Source organism: Lissotriton vulgaris, chromosome 9 (genome assembly GCF_964263255.1).
Source record: "Lissotriton vulgaris chromosome 9, aLisVul1.2, whole genome shotgun sequence".
Lineage (NCBI taxonomy): Eukaryota > Metazoa > Chordata > Amphibia > Caudata > Salamandridae > Lissotriton > Lissotriton vulgaris.
Window position 1 is genome coordinate 150,374,203 of NC_141697.1, and position 14,241 is coordinate 150,388,443.

The 14,241-nt window shown below is 47.3% G+C and overlaps 1 protein-coding gene across 1 annotated transcript in view; it reads left to right on the plus strand.

Moving 5' to 3' along the window:
* The first annotated feature begins 334 nt into the window (after positions 1–334).
* Positions 335–14,241, plus strand: part of LTK (leukocyte receptor tyrosine kinase) — a 655,467-nt gene continuing 641,560 nt past the window's right edge. Inside the window, exon 1 of the mRNA XM_086937237.1 lies at positions 335–496. Within this exon, the coding sequence (XP_086793363.1) occupies positions 403–496 (94 nt within the window). The 5' untranslated portion in view covers positions 335–402. The remainder of the gene's footprint in view (positions 497–14,241) is intronic.

Below are 14,241 nucleotides of genomic sequence, written 5' to 3' on the forward strand. Positions count from 1 at the left end.
TTACTCCTGGGACAATGATTTCCTGTGTCGGTGTATCTCCTCCTACCAGCAGTCCTGCAGAAATGTCCACAGGAGGAGCAGTCCTGAAGAATCAGCCCCCAGCAACAGCTCTCCAACTAAAAACAGCCCACGACCAGCAGTTCGGCACACACCGCCCTCAGCAGCAACAGTCCCGAGGAAACAGGCCACGATGGATAACCCGTAGGATGGATGCTGGCGCGTCTCCTGTCAGCTCGGGGCGCGGAAGCAGGCGGCGTTAGGACCCGTCAAGGATGCGCGGCGCCAGGATTGGTCCTACTGTATAAACCAAGAGGAGAGAGAGCAGAGCGGGCTCAGCGGAGAGCCTCTGTAGAGAGGGGAGGCAGGGAGGGAGCCGAGCCTTGGACCCACCACCGGAGCGGGATGGGAGGCTGCGCGCACCGGGGGACACCCGGCACCACCTGTCCTGCACACCTGGCCAGCCCCCTGCTGCTGCTGCTGTGGGCCAGCACACTGGGTAAGCGCCAAGCTCAGAACTTTGAAGCTTCGATGCACTTTTAAGCCCTTAAGAGATCTCACAACTGTTTATTCTTTGACACTTGGATATGAATGACTGCAACGAACACACGTCACCACGGGGCTCGCATTCAGGCAACTGCAGTGCTTGTGCGCATCGCGCTCCGGATCATGCCAGCAGAGCCGTGCTCGCTGCGGGGGTACATCTTGTCATTTATTTAATTTATTTTATTTAATGCGATTTTATATAGCGCGAACTTTACCCGAAGGTGCGCTTCCCCGCAGGAGCTCACGGCGTGTAGGGTTGCCGCCGGTGGGCTCCCTACCTCCTAGGTGACAGATTTTTGTTTTCTGAGGACTTGTTTGGCCAGTTTTGTCTAGCTGGGTGCACCCCAACGCACGGAGGGGGCGAGGCAACACGTTCAGGGGTTTTGTATAAGGGGAAGCAGCGCCCCGAATATTGGAGAACAAGTGGTGCAGTAATTCCAGTTTATTGAGAAAAAAAATGACTGCGTGAAGTTTAACGGAGGCAAAGTAGCGTCACAATGAGATAACTTATTGGAAACGAGTGCAGGAGGATAAGCGCTATCTCCGAGATTCTAGGACAGGAGTCGAGAATAGTAGGCGCTACATTCATGCCACGCTTATGTCGGAGAAGGGGAGGCTGCTACGTGGGCAGTGAATTTATCACAGGCCGTTCACACTTGAAAAACATTATTTTATTTGTGCTAAGGGTCAGTTATTTTTTCTTGTACAGCGTGCCCAGCAAACGGAATGAATTACTTACAGGCGCTTACGTTTTATTTTGACAAATTAGAAAACCGAGGCACATGAAGATAAACCGACCTTCCTAGGATCTCACAGTGTATAAAGATCGGGGTTCAAGCCCCCACTAGTTCTGGAATTTAAACGTTAGGCTTAGCCGCTGCGCCACATCCCATCATCCCCCCTCCCACCCACACTTTACCTTCTGGAGCCAGTAGTAGGGACGGAGAGTATTAGCTACATTGTGCTGTAAAGTACAACAGACTGTTATTTGTTTCTCAGTGAGCAATTTTTTTATGTGACGCTCTTTGTATCCAAGTTAATAATGAAGAAGGGTGCTACCTTTTTCACCATGCTGCATCTTGCTACCTGTCCCATGTCGCGCACTGGCACCCACCGCGGGGTATGAAGCGCTATATGTTCAGTATATGTGTAAAGCGCACTGTCACGCGCGAGGGTATCTTGGCGCTGTGCAGGTGTGTGTGCCTGGTCCTGCCGTGATGAGCTGGTTCATTGATGCAAGCGGATATTGTGAGTGCAAACTGTACAAGATGGAACTGCGCCCCTGCAGAATCCACCCCCGAAGGGGGCCCCGTAGAGCTGCAGAATCCACCCCCGTGGGGGGGCCGTGGAGCTGCAGAATCCACCCCGTGGGGGCCCCGTGGAGCTGCAGAATCCCCCCCCCCCGTGGGGGCCCCGTGGAGCTGCAGAATCCACCCCCGTGGGGGCCCCGTGGGGCTGCAGAATCCACCCCCGTGGGGGCCCCGTGGAGCTGCGGCGTGAGGTGTGGTGTCCGGCAGCTGGGTGGGAGGCTGCCTGCGCTAGTAGTAAGTGGGGGAGCGATGGGGGCATAGGCGCAGCAGCGCTCTTAGTCTATAATTGTAGACCCAGGGTGTGTGGGCGACTCCCTAGGAGTATATCCCATAGGTGCTGGGGGGGCGTGTGAGGAATGCCCCCTAAGACTGCGCCCCCGAGGCGTGGGCATTAGAACTCCACGACTACAGTCCAGAGATGCTGGCGGGAAGAGGGGGTCACCCTGAGAATGCTAGGACTAGGTGCTAGGAAAGCAGCGCCCTAAGACTGGAGCTCACTGAGGGAGCAGCACCCTAAGACTGGAGCTCACTGAGGGAGCAGCACCCTAAGACTGGAGCTCACACGGGCTATAGGAACAGCACCCTAAGATTTGGGCTCACATGGGCTAGGGCAGCAGCACCCTAAGACAGGGGCTGACACAGGATGGGGGAAGAGCACCCTAAGACAGGGGCTGACACAGGATGGGGGAAGAGCACCCTAAGACTGGAGCTCACTGAGGGAGCAGCACCCTAAGACTGGAGCTCACACGGGCTATAGGAACAGCACCCTAAGATTTGGGCTCACATGGGCTAGGGCAGCAGCACCCTAAGACAGGGGCTGACACAGGATGGGGGAAGAGCACCCTAAGACAGGGGCTGACACAGGATGGGGGAAGAGCACCCTAAGACAGGGGCTGACACAGGATGGGGGAAGAGCACCCTAAGACTGGAGCTCACTGAGGGAGCAGCACCCTAGGACTGGAGCTCATACGGGCTAGGGAGCAGCACCCTAGGACTGGAGCTCATACGGGCTAGGGAGCAGCACCCTAAGACTGGGGCTGACACAGGATGGGGGAAGAGCACCCTAAGACAGGGGCTGACACAGGATGGGGGAAGAGCACCCTAAGACTGGAGCTCACTGAGGGAGCAGCACCCTAAGACTGGAGCTCACACGGGCTATAGGAACAGCACCCTAAGATTTGGGCTCACATGGGCTAGGGCAGCAGCACCCTAAGACAGGGGCTGACACAGGATGGGGGAAGAGCACCCTAAGACAGGGGCTGACACAGGATGGGGGAAGAGCACCCTAAGACAGGGGCTGACACAGGATGGGGGAAGAGCACCCTAAGACTGGAGCTCACTGAGGGAGCAGCACCCTAAGACTGGAGCTCACACGGGCTATAGGAACAGCACCCTAAGATTTGGGCTCACATGGGCTAGGGCAGCAGCACCCTAAGACAGGGGCTGACACAGGATGGGGGAAGAGCACCCTAAGACAGGGGCTGACACAGGATGGGGGAAGAGCACCCTAAGACAGGGGCTGACACAGGATGGGGGAAGAGCACCCTAAGACTGGAGCTCACTGAGGGAGCAGCACCCTAGGACTGGAGCTCATACGGGCTAGGGAGCAGCACCCTAGGACTGGAGCTCATACGGGCTAGGGAGCAGCACCCTAAGACTGGGGCTGACACAGGCTAGAGGAGCAGCACCCTAAGACTGACGCTCACAAGCCCAAGGGAGCAGCACCCTAAGACTCACACGGGATAGGGGAGCAGCACCCTAAGACTGGAGCTCACACTCCCTAGGGGAGGCATAATCAGTACTGTAATATGGGGTGCCGAGGGGGATGCAATGCAGGACGCATGAGATGACTTCTTCGGACCTGTAACCCCCAAGGCAGGGCTGGCTCTAGGGAGTGTGACAGGTGCAGCGGCACCTGGCACTGACCTGGGGGGCGCTGTGTTTAGAACTCTCTTATGATTTTGCAAGCACCAGCGCAGAGTTCCTTATGTGCCCGGCAGCTTTCAAGCAACAATAAAAATGTTAAGCTAACGCTGGCGGTTACTCTTCCTGCTGGAGGCAGTGTTGTCATGTGGCAGCTTTGACTAAGGGTTAACGCGCCTGCTGCAAAAACATGCACCAAGCACAACACAGAACGGTATTATATGAAGATAGTTTAGTGGGTTAATGCTTTTGTTACTTGCAGTTCATAAGTACCAGCATGCAAACTGCATTGTACAGGTTTCGTCGTTATGTTTATTCCCAGAGTTTTTCAATGTCCAGAGCTTGCTAAAAAAGGTTTGTCTGGGCAGAAATGCATTTGTATTAGTAAAGCCAATCCCCGACCACAGTGGTACGTTTCAAATCCGGAGTTTGTTTCTTAAGACTAAAGACTCTTAAATATACCACTCGACTGGGTGATATGTGATTCCTACACCTTGCAATCCACATTATCGTAGTTAGCATTTCATATAGACTGATATACACAGGTATGATTCATTGTCTCTGTATAATGTGGGTGAGATGTAAAGTGCTCTGACACCCTACACTAGTATGTGTAGCGCTATAAAACAAATGAGACGCACGCGAGAGAGGGTCTGTAGGGAGACGGGGGCACTGTTGGAGGGCGGTAGTGAGGGAATCCGTGGAGGAGGTTATGGGGGAGGGGGGTCACCAACGCTAAAGCTGGCCGCGCGGGGGTTCTAGGGTCACGGCCGCAGAGGGTGAAGCTGCACCCCTGGAGTGGTCATTTAAATGTCTTGGGGGGGAGGGGGGGGTTTAATGGTCACTGCAGCTTCACAATACATGACGTGTATTGAGCGCGCAGGATGGAGCCTCTGGAGTGAATGGGCAAGTTTCCAAGCTAACATTTTACTGCGTTGTAAGTTTTTCTAAATAATGCACCCTGAATTCTGTCATTCTGGCTCACACGAACCCCCACCGCGCGCGGATCCGTGTACCCCCCTTTCTTACAATGTAAAGAATTATTGGGAATGCGTACAGCTGCTCGTTTCAGCTAAGCTGTAGGGTGCCCAAAAACCTAAAAAATATATACATTAATAAAACCCAATCCGGCTGCATCAGGTGGACCTTACAAAGATGAAGCACTCACACCAGTGCTTTCTACTTGAACTTCAAGGCGCTATAAGACTCGTGCAACACGTCTACGCGGCGAAGAACGGTAGGCGTGGGGGCAGGCGGACCCAGGGACGGCCCCTGTCTCATGCTAGAGATTTAATCGTGGCCAGGGACTCCACTGGAACCCAAAAAAACTCTAAGTGTGAAAACAAACACTATAAACAGACCTTTTATTGGTAATATTCTTTTCCTTACAATATATCCTTCAAAAACCAACGCCTATCATCAGTCTCTAATCGTAAATAAACGAAGCGTGCTTTGTTTTGCTGTTATGCCTCAACTCAAGGCGCTATGCCTGCAACCTTATATACTCAATATGGTCTAGTTCTCATACTTTCATTATCTCGTGTCTGTTCATCCTCAGAGCCGCCTTCTATGTATTCCCACGGCTCCCTTCATGTGCTTTATCACTTTACCGCGCCCTGATGTTTTTACAGCTGATAAACATTGATATCAGGGCAGTTCTGACGTCAGAGCTGAGGTAATATACTTTGCGATGGGACGTGTATAAACACTTCCTGCTGTTTCTGGCAGGTGCTGGGTGGGGGTGGGGGGTCTAGGGACCCCCTGTAGCTGACTCACACAGCGCCTTATGATATAATAATAAAGGATCCCCGCGTTTCTGGGGGGCCGAAGCGGGAGTGGTGCTTGACACAACCCTTCAGAAGCATTTTCAAGCGCACGTGCAGTGGACAGGGGCGTAACAGGGGCGTAACAAACGCCCCCGCAGCCTCTGCGGTGCGGGGGAAGGGAAGGTGGGGAAATGGGGCAGCCTTCGGTAGTTGAAGGGGACCCCTCATCTCTTCGGTAGTGAGCGAGCCTTGCTCGAAAGCAGCAGCTGCAGGCTGCCGCCTGCCCTGAGCATCTCGCGCTGAAGAGAAACAATGTAACATCGTTTCTCTTCAGTCAGCCTCCAGTTCTGGAACAGGATGCCCGGCCCTCTGCTGAAGTAATATTTTGCAATTTGCAGAGTGCTTTAAGAAATGTGGTGCTTTTTTGTGAAGTGCTGTAAACTCTGTAACAGGGCAAGGTCCAGCCAGTGCGTTATTTTAGAAAAATACAGAGTTCTTTAACACACACTCGATACTATGAATTCTATAGAGATGAGCAATAAAAAAAATAACTCTGCAACTCCTTTCCTGGTGGATTTGAAAAAGGATTTATAGTGTTTGAGGCAGGGGCGTAACAAACAGAGTGGGGGTGGAGGGCAGTCTTCAGTCTGTTAAGGGGCAAACTCAGCTATTGCTCTAAAGCAGGTGCAGGCTTCAGCCTGCTCTGAGCTCTGCACTGACCCAGGACTGAAGAGAAACAAAGTAACAAGTTACATTGTTTCTCTTCAGTCAGAGCCAAGGGCCCAGAAAAGGGATGGGGATGGGGGCCCCCAGAGACAGCATTCCCCTCAGGGCACAGCCTCTGAAAAGGGAGGACAAGGATGGGGTGGGGGTCCCAGAGAACAGCATTAACCACAGGGCATTGCCTCAGAGAAGGGAGAGGACAAGGATGGGGGTGGGGTCCCCAGAGATCAGGAGGCAGCACAGAGGAGAGCTGACGGGGCAGGGGAAGGATTGCAGCTTCCCCCAGGAACAGGATCTGCTGGGAGGCATTGGAAGGTAAACACCATTTGCAATATATGGTGTTGCAATATATGCATTTGCATATATACAAGTCATATATGGTTTAGATTGGAATTGTTAGTTGTGGAATTGTGTTGTGTGTATTGGATCTGGGTAGTGAAATAATGTGGCACAGTGTGCAGTGTAATTATGTGGCTAGTAATTGTGTGGTATTGAGTGTACTGGAATTATGTGGAGTGGGATTATGTGTCATGGAGTAGGATTGTTTGTTTTGGAGAGAGATTATATGAAATGGTATTTTGTGTTGTGGAGTGGTATGCAGTGGAGCTTACTTATGTGGTGTGCTGTTAAATATTGTAGCATGATGTGGAATTTTGTGGTGTAGATTGGATGTATGTTGTGTGTTGTGTAATTGTGTTATTTGTTTGAATTAAGTAGTTTGTCGTTTAATTATGTGGTATGGAATGGAAATGTGTAGAGTTGAATTTGTGTGACGTGGAAGTGTGCCCTGTTGAGTGAAAATTATGTTGAATGGTATTATGAGGCATGGTGTGAAGTGTAGTCATGTGGAATGTTGCTACGTGGCATAGACTTGATTTATGTGGAGTGTATTTATGCAATAAGGAGTAGAGCATAATTATGTAGAGGTAAATTATGTGCTGCTGAGTGGTATTATGTGGAGTGTAATTATGATGTGTGATGAATTGTGTGGGCATGAATTGTGGAATTGTGTGACGTGTGGAATTATGTGGCATGGTGTGGTGTGTAATTGTGCGGAGTAAAATTATGCAGCATGTTGCAGAGTTGTATATTGTGGAGGCTAATTATGTGTTTTGGAGTGGAGTGTAAATATGTTGTGTGAAGTATAATTCTATAGGTTGAAGTGGAATTATGTGTAGTTGAATTTTGTTGTGTGGAGTGTAATTATGTGGTTTGTAGTGGTATTAAGTTGTGTGGAAAGTTATTATGTGATGTGGAATTATGTGGTATGGAGTGAAGTGGAAATATGTGTATTTTAATGTGTTGGATTGTAATTATGTGGTATGGAATGTTGTAGTGTTAAATTATTTATAGTTGAATTGTGTGGCATGGAATTATGAGATGTCCAAATGTGCTGTGTGTGGTAGATTTAGCATAGCTGCCAAGGTTTCAGATTGCAATGTGTGACATTTTCATAATTTCAGTGTAATTATGAGTGACATTTCAACGACCATGAGTGACACTTTCTCGTGAGCAAAATCAAGCAATGAAGAGGAGGAAAACATACAAATATTAGAAATTACGCTAATTTGAGCTACTAGAAACTAATGCATCAGCGCTACTTATTTATCTATTTAGTGTATTTGTAAAGTGCAACACCTATCCCCTAGGGGACGTCACAGCGTTAAGTAATTACCCAGCGGTCCCTATCGCTCTTTTCCGGCTTTGGGAGGGTTCTTTCTTCTTTAGTAGGGTTGGCTGTCTCTTGGTCTTACACCTTTTTTCTTTTTCTGGCATCTCAACAAGCCTCTGTTTCTCTGTTCTTGGGGGGTGGGCTCTCTGGGGTGGTACTTAGAAATGTTGCTTTCTGTAATATTGCTCATTGTCCAGTCTTACCGCCGCGGCTGCCTAGCTTACATAGTTGCTGTAGTCATAGCCTATCTCCGACTGTAAATGGGGTACGTCCCCCTCGTCTCTTTTGTGTAATTCTCATGTAAGGTGTGATGTCCTTGTCGTTGCAGCCCCTACTCTTCTTCTAAAATTTAAAAATGAAAACCTCATATCCTGAGTTGCGAGCCTCACAGCCATGTCTGGTGTACCTTGAACTATCCTGATTGCTGATTGGCCTAAGTTTCTCCTGCTCCTATTGATTGTTTTTGCGGCCGGCCATGGTGGTTGTGGGCCTGCGTATGTATCTCCTTCTTTCTTGAATAAAGGTTTAAAAAAAAAAAAAAAAGTAATTACCCAGCACCTCCACTGAGAGATCTTCACTGAACAAAAACATCATACAGTCCATTAACCCGGAAAGAGCCAGGTTTTTAATTCTTTTCTAAACCTGGTGTGTTTACCAATGAGGTGAATATCCATAGGTAGTGAATTCCTCTGAGTAGCGGCCAGGTAAGAGAAAGGACGGCCTTCTGAGCGGACTTTTATTATACGTTTGGTTTTAGCTAGGGCCAGGTTAAGAGATCTCCGATCGCGAGTGAGTTTATAAAATTCCATTCTAGCTTGTAGGATATCACACAGTGGCGGCTCCTCCACTATGGCGGAGAAGCATCGCCCCACTGCTTTTAAACCGTATGAAGAAGAAACATAACCCTGATTGCCCCCCCTCCCTTACCTCCTGGGCGACCTGCCCTCCCGCCACCCACAAGCCATGCCGGCCACCCCTGATCTCAGGGTCTGCATTGTGCAAGGTTTTATGAGTGTAGCATAAGAGTTTGAAATTAGCTCTCTTATGCACAGACAGCCAATGTAAATAAGCTAGACAAGGCCTTCCTTACAAAGGAAGCAAACATATACCCCTGCCAAACCCCCCCAACCTCCTGGGCGACCTGCCCGCCGCCACCCGCAAGCCATGCCGGCCACCCCTGATCTCAGGGTCTGCATTGTGCAAGGCTATGAGTGTAGCATAAGAGTTTGAAATTAGCTCTCTTATGCACATACAGCCAATGTAAATAAGCCAGACAAACCCTTCCTTACAAAGGAAGCAAAAATACAGGCAGTTCGTGCTATGGTGATATCCCATATAGATTACGTCAATTCTCTACACTTCGGTATTCCCGCTTATCTCACCCACCGTCTTCAACTAGTACAGAACCAGGCAACCAGACTGATTCTTCAGGAAAACAGGCGTCAACATGTCACTCCTCTTTTAAGTAAGCTGCTCTGGCTCCCCATAACTCAGGGGTGCGCCTTCAAGGTGGGATGCTTTAACTTTAAGTCCTTGAATGGTAGAAACCCCAAATTAATCAACAGCCTTATTGAAAGATACATTCCGACCCGCAACTTGCGATCTGCCCCTATGCATTTTCTGACTATAACTCCCTTGAAACTGAAACATTTTGGTGGAACAAGGTTCGCCATATTGGGCCCCCGATACTTGAACTCCCTGCCTCTAGATATTAAATCCTACACAGACCTCATGAATTTTCGTAGACTCCTAAAAACATGGCTATTCATACAGGCATACGAGTAACATCTCAGACCAGCACCCTTAGAGTAGCGCCATGAAACCAATCTGGTGTACGTGTGCTCTACAAATAAAGTATAACATAACATAACATGCAGAGCCACATCTGTCCATATTACCGATTAGTTTGGGTTCAGCATTTTGGATTACCAACAATCTTGTTAAAAGGTAATCAGTCATACCTACAAATAATGCATTACCATAATCCATTGAACGTGTTATGAGGCCCTTGACTATGGTTTATCATCAAGCTGTTGGGATCCATCTGAATAGCCTTCTTAAAAGCTTGAGAATGGCGAAGCATTTGCCACTCTCAGCCCTGACATGTTCTTGTGTGGAGAGTTGGTAATCGATGTTGACCCCCAAGTTTTCTGCCGATTTTTTGAGTGTGGGCATCTATCCCAATGACTCAGGCCACCAATGACTTAGGCCTGCCAAATATGATGCACCACTGAACAGCAGGTTCTCCGTTTTCTCTGCATTGAGTTTTAGACAATGCTTTGTCATCCATTCCGCTACTTCGGTGAGGTATCCCTCTAGAATCTAGATTGATTCAGGTCTCACTATAACCGTCCCGCTGTGATATCTTCAGCTGGTTATCATCTGCATAAGAAGTGACCTCAAAACCCCATGTCCTGACAATTTTTGCCATTCGAACGGCAGAAACATTAAAAAGAGTGGGACTCAACAAGGAGCCTTGGGGAAGTCCACAAGTAGATGTAAAGGAGCGAGATCTGCGAGCACCCAGCAGGACTATCTGTGTTCTATTCAATAAGAAAGAGCTCAGCCACCTAAAGGCAAAAGAATGTACACCAATCTCGTGAAGCCTGTCAGTCAGCAAGCTGTAAGAGACGGTGTCAAAAGCTGCAGACAGTTCAAGTAGGATCAGGACTGTGTCCCCGCCGTGATCAACTCCTGGCCTGATATCATCTGACACAGATAGCAGCTTGGATTCTGTGCTCCAATTAGCTTGGAACCTGGTCTGAGAGGGATCCAACCAGGGCCGGACTGGCTACTGGGTGTTTTGGCATGCTGCCAAGCTGGGGGCTGATGTCACTGCGGTCTGGGCTAATTTCGTTGATGGAGACCTGCATGTGCTTCGAAATAAACAAGGCAAAACGAATTTCGTTCAGCACACGCAGGTCCCCTTCAACGAAATCAGCCCCCAGCTCGGCAGCATGCCAAAACGCCCGGTGGCCAGTCCGGCCCTGGATCCAGCAGCTTGTACGTCTCTAAAAACAAAGTCAGTCTTTCACTAATTTTCTAGAATTTTAGACATAGCGGGAAGGAGCAACATAGGTCGATAACTAGAAAGGATCGACAAATCAATGGCAGTCTTTTTTGCCAAGGGTAGTACAGCTTCCTTCTAGATCTCTAGATCAGTTGCTTCTGTCAGAAAGTGACTAAAAAAGTGAGTAAAATAGGGGCCTGAAATAGTAGCTAGTTGTAGCTCTACAAGGGGTTCCCTGTCAATGGGATGGTATTTTCATTTTAGTGAGGTAAGCTTGGGGTGTCTATCAGTGTTGGAATGAAACTAATCCTTGTCCACAGAATTCCACACTTCTGAGCGTTGCGTCTAATTCAGCTCCCCTTCCTGTAGAGCCCCGAGGTTAAGGGGGGTTCCAAAATGGTTGTCTTCTACATCCACTGTCAGAAAGCAGCTGGGCAGGACTAGCACCACTCACTAGAGCTCAATGAGACTCTAGCAACTGGAAGTTTGTCCCAGATGATAATCCCCTTTGCCTTACTATCCCCCTCAGTGAGACACCAACAGTCACGCGTTGAGGCGCTAAGTTGTACCTACAAATTGCCGAAATTATCCCATGAGGATGCACTGCATTGAACAACGATGGAAGCTGGACATTGAACAAATTATCTTTAACAAAGAAATAACTTGGGGAAAAGTTGAAGCCCAATGTAGAAAATACTTCAAACTAAAAACAACTTATTAAGATAAGAAGCTATCCGCTCGGATATCTCAAATTTCAGGTTTTTTGTGAACAGACTACAAAGTGAGAAAACAGTTTAAAACAATCATGCGATTATTAGCACCAGCTATCTAGAAAGGGGAAACAGAGCTAAAAGTATGTAATCACTGTGTTGAGATAGCAGAAATTACAACCAGAGACGGAATACGAAGGAACCAATGATTTCACTTTCGAGTTAAAAAAGATCAGCAGGGGACCTGGATACTCTGCAGACTTAGACAACTCGTACTCATTGAAGAAGGGTCTGTTGGGTGTTTTACAATCGCAAACAGTTGTGTTTGTTGTTCCAGCTCTTCTGAGCATGTGATGATACAAATCAGAGTTATAGCCATGCAAATGGCGGGCACATGGTTTTGGTTATAGAAGTAAATTACCACGAGAGGACTAACCGTGCAAATGGGTTTCTGTCTGGGTAACCCTGTTGTCACAGTTCCACTTGTTTACAATCAAATGTTACTGACCTCAACTCAGGGTATTAACAACTGTTAATGCCCTAGAACACGTAGGTTATTAGCATCTGTGTCCAAAACCCTACACAATACGAGCAAGTAAACGTCCATCTTTCTCTGCCTCCTTCTTGAACCTATCACTGGTCCTTCAGTGCAGGCAAACAACAACTGGCAGTGCCAGCATCCAGAGCAGATACAAATGGAGTTAAGAACAGTAAATGTACATTTTGTGTTAACTTACCTTCACAATGTCGTTGCGGTTGATATTCTGGATACCATATTATTGTAAGAAGATATTTTGTTACTCATACTGTGACATAAATCCAGTCTGGAGCGTGTTAAGGTTACCAAGCGCATTTGTAGATATGATGGAGTTTTCTCGATCAGGTTCATTATTACTAGGAAAGTTTGAATGTGAAATCTGATGAGACAACAAGAGATCCAAAGAATGCCTGGGTTTGTCCAGTGCTGGTCTGCTTCATTTTGGAAAGATAGTATGCCTGGGTTTGAGCAGTCGATACCTGAATCAGTAACGCAATGCTCCATCAGCGTTTTGCCATCACAGTGATGCCCGTAAAGGTGCACCCTTTTATGAAAAAAAAGCTAAATACAATTAAGGGCACCTGTGTTCATGGCGACTCCAGAACTGATTCAGGTATTAAATGGGGGATACACGTACCCCGTCTTCTATTGGCATCATGTCAAGAGCCTGCCAGATTTGGTGTAGGACTTTGAAGCTGACTGAATAATGGGATGCCTTTTATGACCAACGGTTAATGGAAACCGTTGATATTAGTTCTTGGAATAAGTCAATGCTGAACAAGACATATAAGCCCTGGCGAAGCTCAAGGGATTTTGATCGAAACACGTTGGCTGGATGCTTTGGTTGCTAGACTTTGTATTTTAAAGCGGGATTAAATAAAGGAAGATTTATTTTCTATAAACAGACTTGAAGATTTGTTGACTTTTCCTTTTGGGTGTCCCATTCCATTCTATAATGAGAATGTTGTTTTAAAAGTTGTGTGGTCCAAACATATCATGGCTAGAATATTGACTACAATAATTTCACAAAGGTAAACATATAGAGGTAGCTATAGGTTTACTAAAATTAACCCCACATATGTGTAAATTGATGAAATATAAATCTTCAAGGTAAGTAGGTGAAGACTTAAGAATAGTAAATCAATACTATCAAGATCAAGAGGCTGCAGATTCTCCAGAATGCGGCGGCTAGATTGCTGACCAGTACCAGCCACTGCTGCTCCGCAAAACCAGACATTCGTGCTTTGCACTGGCTCCCGGTCCAAGAAAGAATCAATTTTAAGACTTTATGTATTGTCCACAAGTCCCTAACTGGGATTAGTCCCCCCATCTTGAAAGCCCTGGTTCGCCCTCATAAAACCACCAGAAACCTTTGCTCACTCACTTTACCTAGCTGCAGTTCCTAGGATCAGAAAGGCAAGGAGTGGAGGTAGGCTCTTCTCACACAATGACCCCAGACTGTGGAATACTCTCCCACTGCACATCCGTAGAGAACCTAACCACCTCATCTTCCGGAAGTATTTAAAGACACGGCGTTTCCCTTAATCCCTTTATCCTGCTCCATCATATGATTGATTAGCGCTAGAAACTCCCGGGTAGCCATGCGCTCTATAAATCCCTTTTTTCATTTCATTTTTTTTAATTCATACTTCCCTAGATATACTTACCTTCACAATATTTTTGTGATATATATCCTGGTTTATAACCAAGGTTCACCTCCGCAGAAGGTCCCACACCTGAGATGTGCTATTACTTCACGAATGATTAGTTGATAACATACAACAAGTATTATGGCCAAATTTGACAGGTGGAAAGGAGACAGAAAAGGAGACTTAACTTGAATTATGATTACAAAGTGTTAAATATAGAACCAGAATTCAGTTAGCATGTAATTAGTAATTATTAAAGTATATTACAATGTTAGACTATATCTCCAAATTTTATGGTATACATTGAAAACCAAATTGCATCTAATCAATACTAACAAGTGTTACTATTAACCTACTGGCACTTGCCAGTTTATCTGTCGATGAATCGCTGTTACCA